The sequence below is a fragment of the Bufo gargarizans genome, chromosome 5 (assembly GCF_014858855.1).
Source record: "Bufo gargarizans isolate SCDJY-AF-19 chromosome 5, ASM1485885v1, whole genome shotgun sequence".
Classification (NCBI taxonomy): domain Eukaryota; kingdom Metazoa; phylum Chordata; class Amphibia; order Anura; family Bufonidae; genus Bufo; species Bufo gargarizans.
In genome coordinates this window covers 136,355,456-136,378,957 of record NC_058084.1, presented here as the reverse complement: position 1 = coordinate 136,378,957, position 23,502 = coordinate 136,355,456, and the positions used below count along the sequence as shown (strand labels likewise).

Below are 23,502 nucleotides of genomic sequence, written 5' to 3'. Positions count from 1 at the left end.
AAAGAAATGAAAGGTCATAGATCTGCACAGACGGATCCGTTCAGATAATACAACCGTCTGCATCCGTTCATGTTCTCTTTAACATTGCCAAGATGGATCCGCCTTGAACATCATTGAAAGTCAGAGGACGGATCAGTTTTCTATTGTGCCAGATTGTGTCATAGGAAACGGATCTGTCCCCATTGACTTACATTGTGTGTCAGAACAGATCCGTTTGGCTCAGTTTCGTCAGACGGACACCAAAGCGCAATGGAGACTAGGGCTGCAGCTAACGATTATTTGAATAATCGATTAGTTGCCGATTAATTTCTACGATTAATCGATTAATCGGGAAAAACGACAAAATTACAAAACAGAGAGGTTTATATGATCTTACTTGAAAAATTATGTTCAAAGGCCATATTAAAACAAATTGTGAACGACACTATTATGGGGGGTCTGTGGACGACACTATTATGGGGGGTCTGTGGACGACACTATTATGGGGGATCTGCGGACGACACTATTATGGGGGATCTGCGGACGACACTATTATGGGGGATCTGTGGACGACACTATTATGGGGGGTCTGTGGACGACACTATTATGGGGGGTCTGCGGACGACACTATTGAGGGGGATCTGCGGACGACACTATTGAGGGGGATCTGTGGACGACACTATTGAGGGGGATCTGTGGACGACACTATTGAGGGGGATCTGTGGACGACACTATTGAGGGGGATCTGTGGACGACACTATTGAGGGGGATCTGTGGGCGGCGCCAGTTAGGGAGAGGGGGATCTGTGGCGGCGCAGTTATGGAGAGGGGGATCTGTGGGCGGCGCAGTTATGGAGAGGGGGATCTGTGGGCGGCGCAGTTATGGAGAGGGGGATCGGTGGGCGGCGCAGTTATGGAGAGGGGGATCTGTGGGCGGCGCAGTTATGGAGAGGGGGATCTGTGGGCGGCGCAGTTATGGAGAGGGGGATCTGTGGGCGGCGCAGTTATGGAGAGGGGGATCTGTGGGCGGCGCAGTTATGGAGAGGGGGATCTGTGGGCGGCGCAGTTATGGAGAGGGGGATCTGTGGGCGGCGCAGTTATGGAGAGGGGGATCTGTGGGCGGCGCAGTTATGGAGAGGGGGATCTGTGGGCGGCGCAGTTATGGAGAGGGGGATCTGTGGGCGGCGCAGTTATGGAGAGGGGGATCTGTGGGCGGCGCAGTTATGGAGAGGGGGATCTGTGGGCGGCGCAGTTATGGAGAGGGGGATCTGTGGGCGGCGCAGTTATGGAGAGGGGGATCTGTGGGCGGCGCAGTTATGGAGAGGGGGATCTGTGCTGTGGGCGGCGCAGTTATGGAGAGGGGGATCTGTGGGCGGCGCAGTTATGGAGAGGGGGATCTGTGGGCGGCGCAGTTATGGAGAGGGGGATCTGTGGGCGGCGCAGTTATGGAGAGGGGGATCTGTGGGCGGCGCAGTTATGGAGAGGGGGATCTGTGGGCGGCGCAGTTATGGAGAGGGGGATCTGTGGGCGGCGCAGTTATGGAGAGGGGGATCTGTGGGCGGCGCAGTTATGGAGAGGGGGATCTGTGGGCGGCGCAGTTATGGAGAGGGGGATCTGTGGGCGGCGCAGTTATGGAGAGGGGAACTGTGGATGGCGCTGTTATGGAGAGGGGGATATGTGCACTGTTATGGGCATAGCAGTGCCATACACAGACCCCCCCCTCCTCCCCATAGCAGTGCTATACACAGACCCCCCTCCCCATAGCAGTGCCATAGACAGATCCTCCCCCCTCCCCATACCAGTGCTATACACAGACCCCCCTCCCCATAGCAGTGCCATAGACAGATCCACCCCCCTCCCCATAACAGCCCCGGCCCCGATGCTTATAAGTCGGACTAATCACTGCATCTTTATTTTACCTTTTTACAATGACGCTCCTGTAACAGCCAGGCAGAGCGGACGGCGGCGCAACGTCACTCACGTGACATGCCTGCTCCGCCCACCTCATGAATGAAGGAGGCGGAGCAGGCGTGTCACGTGAGTGACGTTGCGCCGCCGTCCGCTCTGCCTGGCTGTTACAGGAGCGTCATTGTAAAAAGGTAAAATAAAGATGCAGCGACCGCCCGCCCGCCCGCATAGCAACGAATCGGCGATTATTCGATAACTGGATTCGTCGACAACGAATCCAGTTATCGAATATAATCGATTAATCGTTGCAGCCCTAATGGAGACGGAACAGAGGCAAACTGATGCATTCTGAATGGAAAAGGATCCGCTCAGAATGCATTAGGGCAAAACTGTTTTGGACCACTTGTGAGAGCCCTGAACGGATCTCACAAACGGAAACCAAAACGCCAGTGTGAAAGTAGCCTATGATTGGTTGCTATGGGCAACTGAGCCAGTTTTCCTTTACACCAGTTTTGATAATATTCCCATTATGTGTAGGTTTTTGCAGAGTGGGTCATTGGCATCAACGTCCATGGTCCTGACAAACTAAAGAGAATCTGCCACCATGAAAATGTACAATATAAATGTTATAGAGCAAGAGAAGTTGAGCAGATTGATTTATAGATTTAAAGCATGACTGCTTTTTTTGTATTGATGATGTCGGGGGGTAATAATTCAATTAAGAATTATTAATTATGGTCATAAAAATAATTAACCATAAAAAATAAAATTTATCATAAATTCTTAAAATCATGACCTGGTGAATTGTAGACAACCTATTTGATACAATTCACATCTGAGTCCGACTATTTCCTCAGATAAATAAGTTCTTTTTGACGTGAGATGACGTTAATGATAAACATGTAGTTCTGCATTATACAATAATACACAGGTTTATAAAAATATGCAGATTTATTGGTTACAAGGTTATAAACATATATAAGTAAATAAACACAATGATACATGCAAATGAATATATATTAGTTAATATAAAGCATTCCAAGCTTAACAATACATGTGAGTGGAAATAACTTGTCACATTATAACCAAGCTATTATTAGGTTAGGATATCAAAGTAGGAACATAAGTTATATATATTACCTCTTTTCAGAGAAAACCTCATGATATCAGGACGGGCACGTCTAATCCTAGACATCAATATAGAATGCTAAATACATTCTGCCCCCTCTAACCAACTACACATCACATGACTTCAGGCATGGGCAGATCCATTCAAGGATATAACTTAGAAGAGATAACTGTATCCTTCCGCCCCATCCTGGACTATTTTCACACATATAACTTTGGTAAGATTATTAAGACAAATAACAGGGATCTAGGATCTTTCCTAGACCATATCTTAAATGGGAAGGACTTGAAACAAGTCTTTCCTGTGGGAATCCATCATTTAGCTTGGCGAAGAATGTTCTATCAATATATATATATCTATATCTATCTCTATCTAAGCAATTATTTAATGCTTTGCTAGATTATGAGTCTTGATTCTTCTGCAGGTAGAATGAAGTCTCACAATATCCTAAGACTACATCTCAAAATGCAGATGATCAATTCATTTATTTATTTGCCAATCTAGATGGTATAATTTCACCCACACTATCAAATTAGTCCTAATAAAATGAAATATTTTCTGTGTCTCTTACCAAGTCCTAGTAGGAATCTCACTTCTGCTCCTAGGAAAGCTGGGTGGTCCATCATAGCGCATCTCACCATGGCTTTCATCTTGATAGACCCCTCTAGAGAGCTCAACTTCTCTCCTTCTCCTCCCTTTCTTGTGTCTGTGTGTTCGTCTCCCCCCTGTGTATGGTTTATGATCACAAACTTATCAGTTAGACGCACCTTCCCAATCATTGTCGGATGGGTGTGACTATTGATAAGAAATATGACATCATAACCTTACCCAGAATGCACTTTTGCTACTGTTGTAATGTCACCCACTGATACCTAGGTGGCACTGCTGTGTAAGCTATTTGCATCATAGTATAAAGGGTTAACTTATGTAAGTCTGAATAAAACGTATTCTATACATTTTGACCTTAAAAGCTTTAATTCAAAGCTATAGGGAATAATTCTGACACTTGTAGCAATTAGAGACAGACCTCTAGGCGTCTCTCTGAATGTTTCTCACACTTGATTTGTGAATCATAAATAACTTCAATGGCTTTGTTTACTCAGAGATATCAGTACCTCCTCTTGTCACACCAAAAGATGTGATTCATGGTTACAAGACACACATCTTCACAGACACTCTTTTAGAGACAAATATTCTCCTAATGAGAAATATATATAATATACTGGATACATGAATATATATATATATATATATATATATATATATATATATATATATATATACACACACACACATACTCCGACTGATTGTCTTATGCTAAGGACTAAGGCTCATTAAATGAATACATGAATATTATATATTTTGCTTCATTAATACATGCCTAATTGTATAGGTAATTATCACCAGCTGCTTATCTTTATCTCCCGTCATAAATTTAAAAGTAGACAAGGAGGATTCTTCTCAGACTGGTACTTTCATGAGAAGAATAACACTGAAGAGTAGAAACCTTTGTGCGACCTTACCGTGGACTACTCAAGATATACAAAATTGTAACTATAGTTGAGCATGGCTCTTAAAGCTAATGAACATCCATCTTGACTAAAATAGTTGGTTATCAATGCATTTACCTATGAAAATGCACAACAATGACCTATCCTCAGCATCAATATAAAACCAGCGGGGGTCAACTGCCAGCACCCACGCTGATCAGCTGTATGAAGAGAAAGGAGCCTTCGAACACGTGCGGTTTACCTGCTCGCCATCACAACTGCAGCCTGTAATTACAACTATGGCGTCCGCGTTCACTTCCATGGGACGGCTCCTTTCCGTTCTAGCAAGTAGGAACAAGCCGTTCTATAGAAGCGGACGGAGCGGCTGTAATTACACCTGCTTGCTCACCGCTGCGGTTGCGATGGCGAGCAGGTAAACAGTGAAGAAAGGGCAGCACTTATACGAGCACTGCTTTCTCTTCAAACACCTGATCGGCAGGTGTACCGGGAGTCATACCGCCGCCGATATGATATTGATGACCTATCTCGAGGACAGGTCATCAATATAAAAAAGCAGACAACCTGCTGTTAATTGAATCATTTAAATCCCTGCTCTTTCTGCGCTTACAGGTCCAGTGTGCAGCGCCATCAGTGACTGACCACAATCTCTGAATGATTGCACTACAGTTTCACCGAGTTAGGCTGAGTTCACACGAGCGTGACAGATTTGGTCCGGATGCGTTCAGGGTGCGTTCAGTTAAACTCGCACCATTTTGCAAGCAAGTTCAGTCAGTTTTGGCTGCAATTGCGTTTAGTTGTTCAGTTTTTTCCGCGCGGGTGCAATGCGTTTTTCACGCGCGTGATAAAAAACTGAAGGTTTACAAACAACATCTCCTAGCAACCATCAGTGAAAAACGCATTGCATCCGCACTTGCTTGCAGATGCAATGCGTTATTAACGCAGCCCCATTCACTTCTATGGAGCCAGGGCTGCGTGAAAAAACGCAGAATATAGAACATGCTGCGATTTTAAAGCATTGCAGAACTGATGCATGAAAAAAAACGCTCATGTGCACAGCCCCATTGAAATGAATGGGTCAGGATTCAGTGCAGGTGCAATGCGTTCACCTACTGCATTGCACCCGCGCGGAAATCTCGCCCGTGTGAACTCAGCCTTAGGTGTACTTTTAAGGAAATGTGCCACCCAAAAAAAATTGTATTTGCCACTTAAAACCAGATAGTGGTACATATCCTTTTTTCTAATCCGTGTTCATTTTCTGATTGCAGATTTATTTATTGGACATGATTATAGGGGCGGCCATCTTGTCTGAGCTGTTCTTAACAGCATTTAAAAAGAATTAAGAAAATTGCTTTACGGCAGCCCCATGGTCCACGGACACAATGGTCAGGAGGGGACCTGGTTGACTTCTATGGGAGAGTCTTCTAGGCATGCTCTGTGACCTGTGCAGAGGTCATTGTACAAGGAAAGAATAGATAATCTTTGATAATAACCTATTGTCAATGGTGGATCATGTGTTATCTATACACAGAGGTGATATCATTGCAGGCAGGATTAGAATGACAGATACGCCGATAACTGCCATGCAGAGATCTATACAGACCCAAAAATGGGGTCTATTATTCTTAATGGCCAGTGGAAAAACTGCAGGATTTTATGGTCTTTACTTAACCCCTTAGGGACCGGGCTCATTTTCACCTTAAGGACCATTTTTTCAAATCTGACCAGTGTCACTTTATGTGGTGATAACTTAAAAACGCTTTGACTTATCCAGGCCATTCTGACATTGTTTTTTTGTAACATATTTTACTTCATGACACTGGTAAAATGTAGTCAAAAAAAGTATTTTTTTTATTTATAAAAAAAATACCATATTTACCCAAAATTTGGAAAAATTAGCAAATGTTTAAGTTTCAATTTCTCTACTTCTATAATACATAGTAATACCTCCAAAAATAGTTATTTTTTTATTCCCTATATGTCTACTTCATGTTTGGATCATTTTGGGAATGATATTTTTATTTTTGGGGGATGTTACAAAGCTTAAAAGTTTAGAAGCAAATCTTGACATTTTTCAGAAATTTTCAAAAACCCACTTTTTAAGGACCAGTTCAGGTCTGAAGTCACTTTGTGAGGCTTACATCATAGAAACCACCCAAAAATAACCCCATTTTAGAAACTACACCCCTCAAGGTATTCAAAACTCATTTTACAAACTTTGTTAACCCTTTAGGTGTTCCACAAGAATTAATGGAAAACCGGAATTAGACTTACCGGTAATTCAGTTTCCATGAAATCACCATGACGGCCACAAGGAGATTGACCCATGACCTCTGTGGGGGCAGGAAACAGAGAAGAGGTTAAATTGCCCCCTCCCACCACCGCACCTCAGTGTTCCAAAGATATCAAGTGCCAGAAGTGTCCTAGTATTTCCCAGTATTACACCATACCAGAAAAATACCGGTGAAAAACAAAATTTCAACAAAAGAAGGGAGGGAATGTATGGGCCGTCATGGTGATTTCATGGAAACTGAATTACCGGTAAGTCTAATTCCGGTTTTCCCATATCATCACCATGACGGCCACAAGGAGAGTTATAAAATTATTTTTTATGGGTGGGGGCAACCGCCTGGAGAACCTTCTGACCAAAAGAGAGGCCAGAGGTTCCAGACAAGTCCAAACGGTAATGTTTCACAAATGTGTGAATACTAGACCAGGAGGCGGCCCTGCATATATCATCCAGGGAGGCCCCTGCTCTTTCAGCGAAGGTAGTAGATACAGCTCTGGTAGAGTGGGCTCTAATATTGGAAGGAGGATCCAGATTCTGGTTCTTATAACATAAGGTAATAGTGTCCTTAATCCATCTTGCAATGGAGGATTTTGAGGCCCTGGATCCCTTATTCCTTCCAGCAAATTGGACAAGCAGACTGTCAGACTTCCTGAAGTCCCTAGTGGCTTCCAAGTATCTAATAACTGTACGCCTAACGTCAAGGAAATGAAATTGCTCTTCTTCCTGGTCCTTGGGATTGTTGAAGAAGGATGGAAGTAGGATCTCCTGGCCTCTGTTGCGGTCTGAGGCCACCTTTGGCAGGAAACCTGGGTCTAGTTTAAGCACAATCTTATCCTCAGTGATGGTAAGGTATGGTTCCCTAATGGAGAGAGCCTGAATCTCTCCCAGTCTCTTGGCAGAGGTAATTGCTATAAGAAAGGCAGTCTTAAATGAAAGCAATTTGATTGAACAATCCTCCAACGGCTCAAATGGGGAACACATAAGATTGTTGAGAACTAAATTTAAGTCCCAGGTTGGGCTGCGGGACCTAAGTGTGGGTCTCAGTCTACGTGCAGCTCTAATGAATCGTTTGATCCATCTATGGTCTGCCAGGTCGGAATCAAAAGAAGGCGCTCAATGCCGAAACTTGAACCTTTAAAGTGGATGGAGAAAGGCCCATGTCCAGGCCCTTTTGTAGAAATTCCAGAATTTTCTGGATACTGGGCCCCACGGAATTTGGATTTTCCTCGCCCGACCATGAGCAGAATCTCTTCCAGATCTTCAGGTATATCGCTGAAGTGACCTTTTTCCTAGAACATCTCAGGGTGGCTATAACCTGGTCTGACAGGCCCTGAGACCTTAAGAGGGAGACCTCAGGATCCAAGCCGTGAGCTTCAGGAACTCCGGATGAGGATGTAGCAAAGGACCCTGGTATAGGATGTCCCCCCTGAGTGGGAGTCTCACTGGTTCGTCTATTGCTAGCTTTAATAGAGGGGCGAACCAACTCCTCTTGGGCCAGAACGGAGCGATCAGTATTACCGTGGTTCTCCCCTCCTGAATCTTCTGAATGACCCTCGGGATGAGCGGCAATGGAGGGAATGCATACCCTAGATCCCAGCACCATTTTAGGGAGAAGGCGTCTACTCTCCAGGGATGGTCCCCAGCATTTAGGGAGCAGAATATTTGCACCTTCGTATTTCTCCTTGATGCAAACAGGTCTATTGTAGGAAGCCCCCATCTTCGGGTTAGCATATTGAAGACCTCTGGGTTCAGTGCCCACTCTGTATGATCTATTACCTGTCTGCTCAAAAAGTCCGCTTCTAGATTCAGGGATCCCTTCAGGTGCATTGCTGAGATGGACTTTAGTTCCTTTTCTGCAAAGGAGAAGATCTCCTCTGAGATACTCTGGAGTCTCCTTGATCGAGTACCCCCCTGGTGTTTTAGGTAGGAGACCACAGTCACGTTGTCCGATAGGACCTTCACGTGCTGATTTCGTATCACTTGCTTGGCGGCGAGAAGGGCTTCTCTTACTGCATACAGCTCCCTGAAATTTGAAGACTGAGCAGATATCAGACGCCTCCACGTTCCTTGGAAATAGGCTCTGTCGATTTTTGCTCCCCAACCGGATTGGCTGGCGTCCGTGAAGACGGTAATCGACGGTGATCTGATCCATGGGACTCCCTGGGACAGATTTCTCTCCTTCGTCCACCATGAGAGGGACTTCCTTACTAATCCTGGGATTGGGAGCTTGGAGTCCAGAGAACCCTTCTTCTTGTTCCAGTGGGACAATAGCCAGGTCTGAATCACACGGCAGTGAGCCTGTGCCCACTCGACCGAGGGTATACAGGAGGTTAGGAGGCCGATTAGGCTCATTGCTTCCCTCACTGAGCATTTTTTCCCCCGTTGGAAGCGCCTCACTTTGTTTATCAGGGACTGGATTTTGCTCTGTGGAAGAAAGGTTGACTGAGTTACGGAGTCTAGAGTAACTCCCAGAAATCTCACCTTCTGGGATGGAACCAACATTGACTTGGGTTCGTTCACTATCCAACCTAGTTGAGATAGGCGGGATAGAAATACTTCCAGGTCCGACAGCAGGAGATCTTTTGAGTCCGCTATGACTAGGAAATCGTCCAGATATGGCACTATATTTAATCCCTCCTGTCTGAGAGGGGCTATCATCTCTACCACAAGTTTGGTGAAGAGCCTTGGAGCGGCTGAAATCCCGAAGGGCAGTGCTATAAACTGGAAATGACGAATCCGATTGGAAGGGTCTAGGACAGCAAACCTTAGAAACCTCTGGTGATCTGGGTGAATGGGGACGTGCAGATAGGCATCTTTCAGGTCGATCGAGCACATAAATGCCCCTAGCTTTATCAACGGCACTAAGGATCTGAGAGACTCCATCTTGAACTTCCTGTAAAGAATAAACTTGTTCAGTTGTTTTAAGTTTATGATGGTCCGGAAGTCTCCTTCCTTTTTCCTTACTAAGAATAGGGTTGAATAGTACCCCTGACCCCTCTGAGATGCGGGGACCGGGATTACAGCACCCTTCTTCACCAAGTCCTGGACTCCTTGAAAGATGTTTAGGTTGGAGAGTCTGGTAGGCAACCTCGTGATGACGAATCTTGCAGGGGGGAGAGAGGTGAACTCGATCCTGTAACCTTGCTGAATGATGTCCAGGGCCCAGGGATTTCTTGATGTTAATGACCATGGACCCAGGAAATCCTTCAGTCTCCCCCCTACAACGGCGTCATTGTTTGTCCTCAGATTTGGACTGGGGCTTGAGAAGGAAGCCCCTTCCTCTACCCCCTTTGGGATAAGACCAGCGGCCTGACTTGCCCTTCCCTCTAACAGACTTATTCTGTCCGCCGTAGGACCGAAAGGACTGATTCTTCCTAAAGGACCTTTCCTCTGGGAATCCCTTTTTCTTGTCGGCCGCCTTCTCAAGTATCTCGTCTAGGACCGGCCCGAATACATATTCTCCTGAAAAGGGGATGGATATCAGTTTTAGCTTAGAGATTCTATCGCCCGACCAGGACTTCATCCACAAAGTCCGACGAGCCGCATTGGACAACCCTGCCTCCCTAGCACAGAATCTGATAGACTCAGCAGATGCATCTGCCAGGAACCCTGTAGCTGATTTGAGTAGCGGTATGGACTGCAGGATCTCTTCCCTGGAGGTCTTTCTGCTTAGGTGGTTCTCAAGTTCCCCTAACCACAGGTACATAGACCTGGCTACCGATGTTGCCGCAATGTTGGTCTTGATGTTAAACATGGAGGCCTCCCAAGCTTTCCTTAAAAGGGCATCTGCCTTTCGCTCCATGGTGTCCTTCAATTGGGCAGCATCCTCAAACGGCAGGGCAGTTTTTTTGTTAACCTTTGCCACCTGCACGTCAACTTTAGGGGTCCCGTCAAACAGCTTAGACTGAGAGGGGTCGAATAATAATCGATTTTTAAACTCTTTGGAAATCCCCAATCGTTTCTCAGGTTCTGACCATTCCTCCAGAATCATCTGTCTAATGTGCTCGTTTATGGGGAAGACCCTGGATTTTTTCACCTTGAGTCCCCCAAACATTTCATCCTGAATAGAAACGGACCTAGGGGTCTCTTCAATCCCCATTGTTGCTCTGACTGCCTTTAACAAGTCATTCATCTCCTCCGAGGAAAAATAAAACTTCTTATTATTTTCGTATACCTCCCCCTCAGAGAGAGATGGATCATCCTCCCACTGCGTGGAGGTAGAAGCTTTATCGCCTGCGTCCTCGGATCCGGAAGAAAAAATCCTGGAACGCGGACGCTTGCGAGAAGGCTCGTCCTGGGGATCAGACTGAGCAACTCTAGCGGCCCGAATTTCTTCCTGAACCACCGATCTGATATTTTCCATAAGGGACGACTGTTCCTCCTGGATTACATCAGAAATACATGCTTTACAAAGCTTCTTTCCATAATCGTCAGGCAGTTTCCTTGCACAAGAGATGCAGCGAGGAGGTTTTTTAAGCTTTTTTTGCGCCTCTTTAGCCTGAAACAGATATGGAAATAGCAGTATCAGAAAATAAGGCCTTGGCAAAGAAAGAATATCGTGCCATAAGACAAGCAGATCCCCCGAGGGATACTTACAGGAGGCAGAGGGGGAGCATCCAGCTCCATAACAGTTTGTACCTCAGGACCTGACATTCTGTAGGGTAAAATGCAGCTGCAGTACTCACAGACCTCAGATCAGCGTCCTTATGGCAGCTCCCGCCTTTTATTCAAACTGCTCTGCTCCTGCGCTTTACTTCCGGGTTGCGGCCGAACCCGGAAGTGACGTCACCGACCTCGGCGTGCGCACACGCCGGCCGCTACCAGCCCGACCCACAGGGGAGGAGGAGGAGGAGAATTGCGGCCCGGGAGCAGGCTCCAGACCAGCCGGAGCGAGTCCTCCCGATACCCCCCAGCCCAGCATGAGCACGCGGCCGCCGGCGGACTGGGGGAGCTCCGATGAGCCTCAGGTAACCAGGAGGCCCCTGGAGACGACGAAAAAATAATAAACAAAATCCTATCTTCATCTCCCTGCCGCCGCAGGGAGACTCTTCTCTGACCCTGGCCACAGTGGGGACAGGAACACTGAGGTGCGGTGGTGGGAGGGGGCAATTTAACCTCTTCTCTGTTTCCTGCCCCCACAGAGGTCATGGGTCAATCTCCTTGTGGCCGTCATGGTGATGATATGGGAAAATAGAGATCCAATTTCAAAATTTCACTTTTTTGGCAGATTTCCCATTTAAATTTTTTTTTTTCCCCGCATTTACAAAGCAAGGGTTAACAGCCAAACAAAACTCAATATCTATGGCTCCGATTCTGTAGTTTACATAAACACCCCATATGTGGTTGTAAACTGCTATACGGGAACACAGCCGGGCGCAGAAGGAAAGTTATGCCATACGGTTTTTGGAAGGCAGATTTTGCTGGACTGATTTTTTGACACCATGTCCCATTTGAAGCCCCCCTGATGCACCTCTAGAGTAGAAACTCCAAAAAAGTGACCCCATTTTAGAAACTACGGGATAGGGTGGCAGTTTTGTTGGTACTAGTTTAGGGTACATGTGATTTTTAGTTGCTCTATATTACAATTTTTGTGAGGCAAGATAACAAGAAATAGCTGTTTTGGCACCGTATTTTTTTTTGGGGGGTTATTTACAATATTCATCTGACAGGTTAGATCATGTGGTATTTTTATAGAGCAGGTTGTCACGGATGCGGCGATAGATAAATTTTAAAAAAGTATACATATTAGATAAGTTTTACACAATGATTTCATAAAAAAAATAATAATCATGTTTTAGTGTTTACATAGTTTTTTCAGTTTTTGGGCGATTATATTGGGTAGGGTATGATTTTTGCGGGATGAGATGACGGTTTGGTTGGCACTATTTTGGGATGCGTATGACTTTTTGATCGCTTGCTATTACACTTTTTTTTTTACAGTGTTCACCTGAGGGGTCAGGTCATGTGATATTTTTATAGAGCAGGTTATTACGGACACGGCGATAAATAAAGTATACATATTAGGTATGTACGTTTTACACAATAATATAATTTTTGAAACCCCAAAAAAAATATCATCATGTTTTAGTGCCTCCATATTCTGAGAGCCATTGTTTTTTTTAGTTTTTGGGAGATTATCTTAGGTAAGGTCTCATTTTTTGCGGGATGAGGTGACTGTTAGATTGCCCACCAAAATAGTACCATACGCCTATTTGACCTCTTAGGCTGAGTTCACACGGGCGAGATTTCCGCGCGGGTGCAATGCAGTAGGTGAACGCATTGCACCTGCACTGAATCCTGACCCATTCATTTCAATGGGGCTGTGCACATGAGCATTTTTTTTCATGCATCACTTCTGCAATGCTTTAAAATCGCAGCATGTTCTATATTCTGCGTTTTTCACGCAGCCCTGGCCCCATAGAAGTGAATGGGGCTGCGTTAATAACGCATTGCATCTGCAAGCAAGTGCGGATGCAATGCGTTTTTCACTGATGGTTGCTAGGAGATGTTGTTTGTAAACCTTCAGTTTTTTATCAAGCGCGTGAAAAAAGCGTCAAAACGCATTGCACCCGCGCGGAAAAAACTGAACAACTAAACGCAATTGCAGCCAAAACTGACTGAACTTGCTTGCAAAATGGTTTAACTGAACGCACCCTGAACGCATCCGGACCAAATCTGTCACGCTCGTGTGAACTCAGCCTTAGGCCTCATGCACACGACAGTTTTTTTTCACGGTCCGAAAAAACGGGGTCCGTGATCCGTGACCGTTTTTTCGTCCGTGGGTCTTCCTTGATTTTTGGAGGATCCACGGACATGAAAAAAAAGTCGTTTTGGCGTCCGCCTGGCCGTGCAGAGCCAAACGGATCCGTCCTGAATTACAATGCAAGTCAATGGGGACGGATCCGTTTGAAAATTGAGCCACAGTGTGTCATCTTCAAACGGATCCGTCCCCATTGACTTACATTATAAGTCTGGACGGATCCGCTTGCCTCCGCACGGCCAGGCGGACACCCGAACATCACTTGAAGCGTCCCCATCACCATGGGAACGCCTCTACGTTAGAATATACTGTCGGATATGAGCTACTTCGTGAAACTCATTTCCGACAGTATATTCTAACACAGAGGCGTTCCCATGGTGATGGGGACGCTTCAGGTTAGAATACACTGCAAACTTGGTACAAGACTGCCCCCTGCTGCCTGGCACCACCCGATCTCTTACAGGGGGATATGATAGCACAATTAACCTCTTCAGGTGCGGCACCTAAAGGGGTTAATTGTACTATCATATTCTCCTGTAAGAGATCAGGGCTGCCAGGCAGCAGGGGGCAGACCCCCCCCTCCCCAGTTTGAATATCGTTGGTGGCACAGTGTGTGCCCATCGCCCTCCCCTTCCTCCCTCTATAGTTAAAAATCGTTGGTGGCACAGTGTGTGCCCATCGCCCCCCCCCCTTCCTCCCTCCCCCCCCCCCCCCATCATTGGTGGCAGCGGAGTTCCGATCGGAGTCCCAGTTTAATCGCTGGGGCTCCGATCGGTAACCATGGCAACCAGGAAGCTACTGCATCCCTGGTTGCCATGGTTACTTAGCAATAGTACAATTGTAGAAGATTCATACTTACCTGCCTGCTGCTGCGATGTCTGTGACCGGCCGGGAGCTCCACCTACTGGTAAGTGAAAGGTCTGTGCGGTGCATTGCTAAAGAACTGTCACTTACCAGTAGGAGGAGCTCCCGGCCGGTCACAGACATCGCAGCAGCAAGCAGGTAAGTATGAATCTTCTACTATTGTACTATTGCTAAGTAACCATGACAACCAGGGATGCAGTAGCTTCCTGGTTGCCATGGTTACCGATCGGAGCCCCAGCGATTAAACTGGGACTCCGATCGGAACTCCGCTGCCACCAATGATGGGGGGGGGGAAGATGGAGGGGGGCGATGGGCACACACTGTGCCACCAACGATTTTTAACTATAGAGGGAGGAAGGGGGGGGCGATGGGCACACACTGTGCCACCAACGATTTTTAACTATAGAGGGAGGAAGGGGGGGCGATGGGCACACACTGTGCCACCAACGATATTCAAACTGGGGAGGGGGGGGTCTGCCCCCTGCTGCCTGGCAGCCCTGATCTCTTACAGGAGAATATGATAGTACAATTAACCCCTTTAGGTGCCGCACCTGAAGAGGTTAATTGTGCTATCATATCCCCCTGTAAGAGATCGGGTGGTGCCAAGCAGCAGGGGGCAGTCTTGTACCAAGTTTGCAGTGTATTCTAACTAGAAGCGTCCCCATCACCATGGGAACGCTTCTGTGTTAGAATATACTGTCGGAAATGAGTTTTCACGAAGTGAAAACTTAGATCAGAAAAAGCTTTTATGCAGACGGATCTTCGGATCCGTCTGTATGAAAGCAACCTACGGCCACGGATCACGGATGCCAATCTTGTGTGCACCCGTGTTCTTTCACGGACCCATTGACTTGAATGGGTCCGTGAACCGTTGTCCGTCAAAAAAATAGGACAGGTCATATTTTTTTGACGGACAGGATACACGGATCACGGCCTCGGCTGCAAAACGGTGCATTTTCCGATTTTTCCACGGACCCATTGAAAGTCAATGGGTCCGCGAAAAAAAACGGAAAACGGCACAACGGCCACGGATGCACACAACGGTCGTGTGCATGAGGCCTTACTGTTTTTATGATGTAAGGTGACAAAAAAAAAAAAAAAAAAAAAAAAAAAAGGTTTATTTAGCACAGTTTTTATTTTTTATGGTGTTCATCTGAGGGGTTATGTCATGTGATATGTTTATAGAGGCGGTCAATATCTTTTTTTTTTTATTTGGGGAAATGAAGTTTTTCGTTTTTTACTTGAAACTTTAAATTTATGGGGGAAAACTTTATTTTTTCAACTTTTCATTTTTTTTTATCCCACTTTGGGACTTCAAGTTTTGGGGTCTGATCCCCTTTACAATGCATTCCAATACTTCTGTATTGGAATGCATTGGCTGTATGAGTAATACTGTGCGTATTACTTATACAGCTTCCGGCCTGTGAGATCCAGGGGGCTGGGGTCACGGGACCCACCCCCCGCACATTGACCCAAGGTGCCTGCTCAATGATTTGAGTAGGCACCTTGTTTTGGTCACCAAAAATTCTTTACAAATATGTTAAACATAAAGGATTTAAACAATAGTATTATTCCTTATACATACTGTAACACTGTGAATAACTCACATTGCTTTTCTGATGCTTTGGTTATAGGTAGAGCAGACAACTGGGGTTTCTTCACTGGAGAATTTTCAGGGCTTGAATCCAACCGTAATCTAAATCCCTAAATGAATAATAATAAATAAATCAATAAATAAAAATAACCATATGCGCACCATATTTTGCAAACTTTTAGGCTTCTTGTCAGTTTCCTGAAATGGTGAGAGAAGGGGGCATGCCTTCATAGCTGACTGGCAAAGTCTTCAGTTTCTGATGCACTGCAGGACAGAGATGAGTAATTTATTAAGAAGCATCGTAATAAAATAGGCGCATCTAACGCCAGGGCAGGGTACACCAGTCTTGGTAAATCTCCACCACTGTGTGCCTATGTGCTCTCCCACGGTTCCGGCCACCAGAGAGGTCGGCACTTTTTCCTATAGTCTGCAAGTACGGCCACCACTGCTGGATTGCAGGGTGGTCGTAACCCCTGGATATGAGCAGTATATAATGTGATGGAAAAATGAATCAAGGAGGCAATACGCATAATAACAATACATTAGTAAGTGCCTTGTATTAACTTTCTCTACATGATAAATGTAATTTACTGAAGTGAGACAACACCTGTAAAGGTAAAAAAGATGTAATACTCATCTGCAATACACAAGCAGATCAGATAAACTAGGACACGTACCAGCATTACAGGGAACCAGTCACCACAATAATGCTGTGCAGTGTACAAGCAGCAAGTTATAGAGCATGAGGGGCTGAGCAGATGTATATAGCATATATAGTTTTCTGGGAAAAATATTCTGTAATTTATACGTTTAAACGTCTGTTCTTTCTGAATGTAAGACCACCCCCGTGTACAACTATCTGACTGATAAGACAGCTGCCATGTACAATGGAGATTACAAGTTTTTCTGAACCTTCTCCCACGAAGCTATATATCAATCCGCTCAGCTCTTCCTGCTCTATAACATGCTGCCTTAAGATTGTGAACCATTTTATGGTGACAGGTTTCCTTTAAGATGTGGTAATACATATAAAGATTAATCTCTCCAAAAAGCTGAGGGCATGCCACAAATGGCTGTACGATTACCTCATCAAGCGCTATTTCAAGCTCATGTTTTATATGGTTCTCCAGAAGGCCATTTTCTGTAGGCGGCTTCATTAAGTCACTTTCCCCCTCCACCGGTGGGACTGTACTGTTTCTGACCCTTCCTGATAACACTGCTTCGTTTCGTTTAATGTCTGTGGTCATTGTTGCATCCGGCTTTTTATTTGGGGTCTTGGGAGCATCCACTGTCTGCTGGACTGAGGCTTTGGCTTTAATGGTTTCAAGCTTAGGAAGTACAGTGTGAATTTGGGTTATATTATTCTCGGCAAAATTATTTTTTAACTTTATTTTATTCCATTTGAATTTTTTGGCTAAAGGACTTGTCTTCTGCTCAGTCTTACATTTAATTTGCGATGGTTTTCTGCTGGGAAAGAACCGTTTCAACTGCTTAATGGGGTTCTGTTCAGAAGGAGGGGGTGGGGAGGTCTCCTTTGGACTGTCTTCCTTCTTCTCAATGGCCTTGTCCTTAGTTGGTGTGCTAGGTGCTTCTTTCACAACTTCTACTGTATCAGATTCTATTTCTCCAGCTATTTCATTGCACAAGTCTAGGATACTTATCCGCTTGGATTTTTGATCATTTTCAGGTGGGACATCTAGATTTTTTTTATCAGATCCTGGTTTGACATCTTTATGCTTCTTCACCTTATTTTCTGTCTTGACCACAGGTTTACTGCTAACCCTTTTGCGCTTTAAAGGTGTGGTTGACTTTCCTGTAGCTTTAATGGATATTTTCTTACTTGGCAAATGCACTGCTACATTGGAGGTCACGCCTGAACTGGGTTGATCATGATCTTTGGCTTTGTTTTTGACAGGGCCACCAAAGCTAGTCTCAGGTTGTTTTGCTTGATGGACCAGGCAGTTTTCATGAACATCCTTAGGACTCTCAGTTTTGGATTCTTTTTTCACTCTTGCTCTTAATCCTGACTTATTAGTAACACTGGTTTGGGCCCTTTCTGGCTTCTTTTTATATAGCACAGGAGTATTCTGCTTCAATGGAACTGATGGCTTTTGATTTGTCCTCTTAGTACTGGGCAAATTCTTAGTAGTCTCAGATGCACGACCTGCGTCCCTTTTGAGTTCTGGTTTTGTACTTTTCCCAGATGTTCTTATCGATGGCGCCGTCTTTTTATTTTTTACAGCAGGTAGTTTCTTTCTAATGCGAGTTGTCGTAGATGGTGTCTTCTTACTTTGTACCGTTTTAACTATGTTCTTAGCTACTTTCTTTGCTTGTAGAGATTTTATACCAGGTTTGCTCAAGGTTTTCTTTACAGATTCAGCTTTTATATGTTTCGCAGCTTGGCTTTTGCTAGAGCTTTTCACTATTTTCGGTGTCTTACTTTTTACAGACGTTCCTTTGGCTGATGTTTTGCGCAGACTTGTTGGCTGGCTCTTCTTTGTGGCTTTTGAAGTATTGTTGAGGGATTTTGGGGTGCTCCTTTTTGAAACTGCCACATCTTTGGGTGAAGCTTTCTTCTTGGCAGGCACATTCTTTACATTGGTGACTTTCACATTTGCCTTTTTCCCTTTTTGTCCCACTTCTGATTGAGAGGACTGTAATTTAGTTATGGCTTTATTTGCTGGCAAAGCTGATTTGTTTTTACTCTGTGTTGAACGCGGTTTTGACTTGCTTGTAACACCATTTCTCCCTTTAGATGAAGTAGGAGGACCTTTAGTTTCTTTGTTAAGCTTCTGACGTTTTGCAGGAGTTTCTGGCAAAGAGGACTTTCGCTTTTTTGAGGTCATTACTGTAAAAAAAAAAAAATAATGATTAGGGAACCATTAAGGGTCAATGAACATTATGATTATACTGGGAACATCGTATTCACAAAGTGTGTCACGGTACTGTTGTGAGGAGCCCATTTCAGTTGCTAATAAAATAGTGATATTTTTTCCACGACTATCATACAGCAAGCAATAATCAGGCTGTGCACGAGTGCAAAGTCAGCAGAGCCTGCCAACCTCAGTCCGCCAGTCCTGCAATATTATGGCTGCCAATCCACCCCCAACAGACGATGAGATAAAGAGGCATTGGGCATGCTGAATTTTACCATGCCCAATCCTTTTGTTCTCATGAGAGAGAGGCCAACGTCAGATATCTCTGGCAGCACTCATTCAGAACACACACACTCAGTGGAACACCAAGTGTATATGGAAGGAAGGGGGATCAGGAAGAACAGCTTTCAGCTGAACAAGCTGCTCAAGGTGTATGGCCAGCACATGAGCAGATTGATATATAGTTTTGTGTAACAAGATTAAAGGGGTTGTCCAGGTTCAGAGCTGAACCCGGACATATCCCTATTTTCACCCAGGCAGCCCCCCTGACTTTAGCACCGGAGCAGTTCATGATCCGATGCTCTCCTTTGCCCTGCGCTAAGCATTTTCTGGAGTTCCGGTGACGAACCGGGCTCTCCATAGGGCTGCCAGGCGAAAGCTTCCGCCCATCAGTGAGCCCGGTGAGGTCACCAGCACTGATGGGTGGGCTTTAGCGCTGCCCTAGCCTATAAAACTGCTAGGGAAGCGCTAAAGCTGCCCTATCAGAGCCGGTGACATCACCGAACACACTGCTGGGCAGTAGCCTCCACCCGGCTATGTGTTATAGTAAATAAAAGAGCCAGCGCAGGGCAGGGGAGAGCATCGGAGCCTGGGTGAAAATATGGGTATGTCCTGAACCCAGACAACCCCTTTAAGATAACCTTGCAATGTATACATTTATATCTCTGCTGTTTCTGACTTCAGTTGTACATGGGGGAGGTGTTGGCAGTGATTCATAGCATTCCCTGTGTGTGCATACAGAGATAGCTGTCAGTCACTGATAGATGTACACGGGGAAGTGTTATCAGTGATTGATGACATTCTCTGTGTAAGTGTGTATACAGAGATAGCTGTCAGTCACTGATAGGAAAGTCTCAAGTTCAAACAAAGCTGAGATATAAATGTATAGATTACAAGATATATAGTTTTATGGAAAAATATTCAGTATATCAATCTGCTCAGCTCCTCCTGCTCTAACACGCTGCCTGGAGAATGTACTTCATTTTGTGGTGACAGGTCCTCTTTAAAGGCTCATGCAGATGGCTGTAGTATTGGTAGGCACCCGATACACATTTTTTGTGGATCAGATGCGGACCCATTCATTTCAACAGGGCTGCAATAATCCGTAGGTTCGTGCTGCGGCCCCGCAAAAATGATAAGCATGGGACATGTTCTGTCCATTTAGCAGACAAGGATAGGACATGTCTACAGGAGTTTGAAACTAAATGGTGGCATGCACTCGTCCGGGATCTGCACTTTACAGATGTGTGGACCAAAAACCAGACACGGTGACACTCAGCAGTAGCTCTGGGACTGGCTTATATCTCGTAGAGCAGGGTTCTGTGCTTGGATCGTCAGACATGGCTCTCCACCGACTCCAGCATCTCCTTTTCATTGGCACTGCAGAAGTATCAAAACAGCGACCCTAAACTATGGTCTGGATGAGAAGTATGGGCAGCAGGGCGCTCTGCACCCCTGTCCATCTCACGAGATGCATTAATGTCAATTATAGGAATACTGGCAGTCGCCAAGGAGCCGCTGTACCGTACACGACGGCAGTGCCCTTATAGAGGTGATGTAACTCCAGGGTGACCTCTAATGTACAGTACACTCCATAATAATAAGATTTTGGTCTATAATTCAGTCAGTGGTTGACAGGGAAGGAGATTTCACCAGAAGCACAGGCTGCCCGGCCTGATCCTGCAGGAAGAGATAAGCAGTGCCGAGGAGGCGCCGCTCATCTCTGTATAATCCTCCGCTGCAGACATCAGAATGTGATGTATTATTTACAGCCATGTCAATGGAAAGTATAAACCTCCGGCAGCACCGACATCAGTACTGGGTGACCAGACTTGGAGGAGTTAATATTAGAAAGTCGTCGCGCTCCAGGTCATATGTTTGCCGGCCTGACCCCCTAGAAACTGTGTAAGTGGCAGCAGACAAGCTGCAGCCCTGCACAAGGTCTGGACACGGTGCCACCACTGCCTGTGACCTCTAGAAATCCTCTGCACCAGAGCTGGAGGCTGAACATGTCAGGTAGCCCTTTACATACATGATATCAAAGTACTGATCAGGAGACCAGAGCAGCCACTCACAGGAGGCAACCAGCAGTAACACTTACCAGCCGGAGGAGGGAGTGTGCGAGCCGTCCGCTCTCTGCTCTCATTAGGCCCTTCGTCCTGTCTCTAGTAACAATCCTGTGACTTGTAACGGCCAGAACCACACGGTGCGGAGGCTGTAGCTGCAGGCGGCGGGGGCGCGGAGCACTCTTATACACACTGTAACATCACCGGCTCCGGACACACGGAAGAAACTTCCCGGGCGGAGCAGTAAAGCGTCAGATGAGCCGTCTGACGCATGCGCAGTGCACTCCGTCAGCATCCTCCCTGCCCCTCACTGCGCTCCAAGCCTCGTTTTCACGCCAGTTTTATGTCGCTCTCCAGGATGCGATTAAAAGTTGTCACCGACGCCGCGACAGCTTGTTCTTTTGCGGCAAGACGGCCATGACGTAATCAGAAGAATTTTAGGGGGGCAGCGGCGACCACACAGTGCTGGCTGTGAAGTCAAGTAGGGGGGAGGGAGGACAAGTGTACCAACAGGTGGGAGGAGGAGGTGCTGGCCTGAAGAGGGGGCATCTGAAAGATACAGGGGGCAGATCCATCTAGATATAGGGAACACTAAGGTTATTAGCAGTATTTGTTTCCCTTTTCCATATGACGCCAACATATTCTGCAGCGATGTACTGAAGAGGTGACTTCCCTCATCAGACATACCCAGCGGGAGCGGAGAAGTTACAAACAAATGGTGTCATTTCGCGTGGGCTCCTTTTATGGTATACCCTGTCCCTTTTCCTAATGGGACCCATCAGTCAGGACCCCTCCTCATGAAGGCTCCGCCTCCACGTGTGTTTGGGCATCTGATTATACAAGTCCGGGGGCCACATACAATTAGGCCTCAGGCGACCGTATGTATTCTGCAGAAAATCCAGATGCCAGCTATGTGCATGCCGAATTTCTCCCTGGCCCAATAGTAGAAATGCCTGTTCTTGTGTATTTTCTAGAATTTGCGGGACGGATGTGGACAGCACACAGATGACATCCATGTGCCATCTGCATTTTTAGCGGTCCCATAGAAATGAATGAGTCCATGCCCAGACTGCAGAAAATGCGGATCGGATGAGGACCAAAAATACGTTCATCTGCATGAGGTCTTTCTCCGAGAGATGCTAGCAGGCACCGGGCAGATTTGCCAACTCTTCCCGGAGGTCGCCCCTGTTTCTGAGAGTTCCAGGACAGGACATACCTCATACTGAGGGCAATTTTATATGATGACAGTATTTCAGTATGTCTTTGGAGCGTAGGAGGAAACCAAATTACTCATAGAAACCCAGACAAACATGGGAAGAACATACAAACTCCATGCAGATGTTACCCTAGGTCAGATTTGAACTCAGAGGCCCAGTGCTGATCCATGTTAACCAAGAGAAATGTACCATGGACAATTCTACCCGTGTGCCTAGTAGGGTACATTCACACCGTGCTGTCAAATTGTATTGTTTTTTTTATTGCAATTATTCCAAAATTTCTGTAGATTTTATCTTTGCGTTGATGGGTTAGTGCATGAACGATCTGATGCTGAACACATATTGGATTGTTTGAGCAAGTGGGAAGTGGGAAGTCTTTTGGAACCCGTTCACATGTGGCATACACTGTACCTCATGGAAAATATGTGACAATAGAGTACAATGCATGTGAATGGGGTTTAGAAAACCTAATTTAAATACAGTAAATTCCCATAGGGTCCCACTTCTGATTTGCCCAGTGCATGAGACTAACCCTTAGGACCATGTCCACCTTAACAGATTCGGAAATTTGAACATTTACTTTTAATGACATTAAGGTAATTTAAATCTATAAAATTGTGTAAGCAGGTGAAAGGGAATTTTAAGTTAATAGTGAGGTCACCCATTCAAGAATCCCTTTATCCCAGTCTGTTAGAACGAAGAGCAAGAATGAGCTTCAGGGTCTCTGGAGGACCCAGCATGTCCATGCCTTACACCAGGGGTGGCCAACCTGTGGCTCTTGAGCTGCATGCGGCTCTTTGCTTCTTCAAGTGAGGCTCTAGCTGGGGAGCAGTCAGACCGGCTCACTCTCCAACCCATGCTCAGATCTCTTTTCCTGATCAGTCACTGCAGCTCCAGCTCCCTCTCCACTACGTCCTGATGCACACAGTGTGAGAACGTAGTACGTGGAGACACACACTGTGACCTGACATTGTGCTCATCAGGTCACAGTGGAGAGCGTGTCAGACCTGCAGAGTAGCAGGTGCCCGAGCCG

At 45.8% G+C, this 23,502-nt stretch overlaps 2 protein-coding genes across 2 annotated transcripts in view; both read right to left on the bottom strand.

Annotated features, from left to right (window-relative positions):
• Window positions 1–21,490, bottom strand: part of ESCO1 (establishment of sister chromatid cohesion N-acetyltransferase 1) — a 57,526-nt gene extending 36,036 nt beyond the window's left edge. The window contains exons 1-3 of the mRNA XM_044295151.1: window positions 21,288–21,490; window positions 17,117–18,879; window positions 16,045–16,141 (exon numbers count right to left, since the gene is read on the bottom strand). Of these exons, the coding sequence (XP_044151086.1) occupies window positions 16,045–16,141; window positions 17,117–18,877 (1,858 nt within the window). The 5' untranslated portion in view covers window positions 18,878–18,879; window positions 21,288–21,490. The remainder of the gene's footprint in view (window positions 1–16,044; window positions 16,142–17,116; window positions 18,880–21,287) is intronic.
• Window positions 9,289–11,568, bottom strand: LOC122939153 (lamina-associated polypeptide 2-like). Its single transcript, XM_044295152.1, has 2 exons — window positions 11,410–11,568; window positions 9,289–11,311 (listed from the first exon to the last, which is right to left on the bottom strand). The coding sequence occupies exons 1-2, from the start codon at window positions 11,464–11,466 to the stop codon at window positions 10,043–10,045; spliced, it is 1,326 nt and encodes a 441-aa protein (XP_044151087.1). The 5' UTR covers window positions 11,467–11,568; the 3' UTR covers window positions 9,289–10,042.
• Window positions 21,491–23,502: the final 2,012 nt, after the last annotated feature.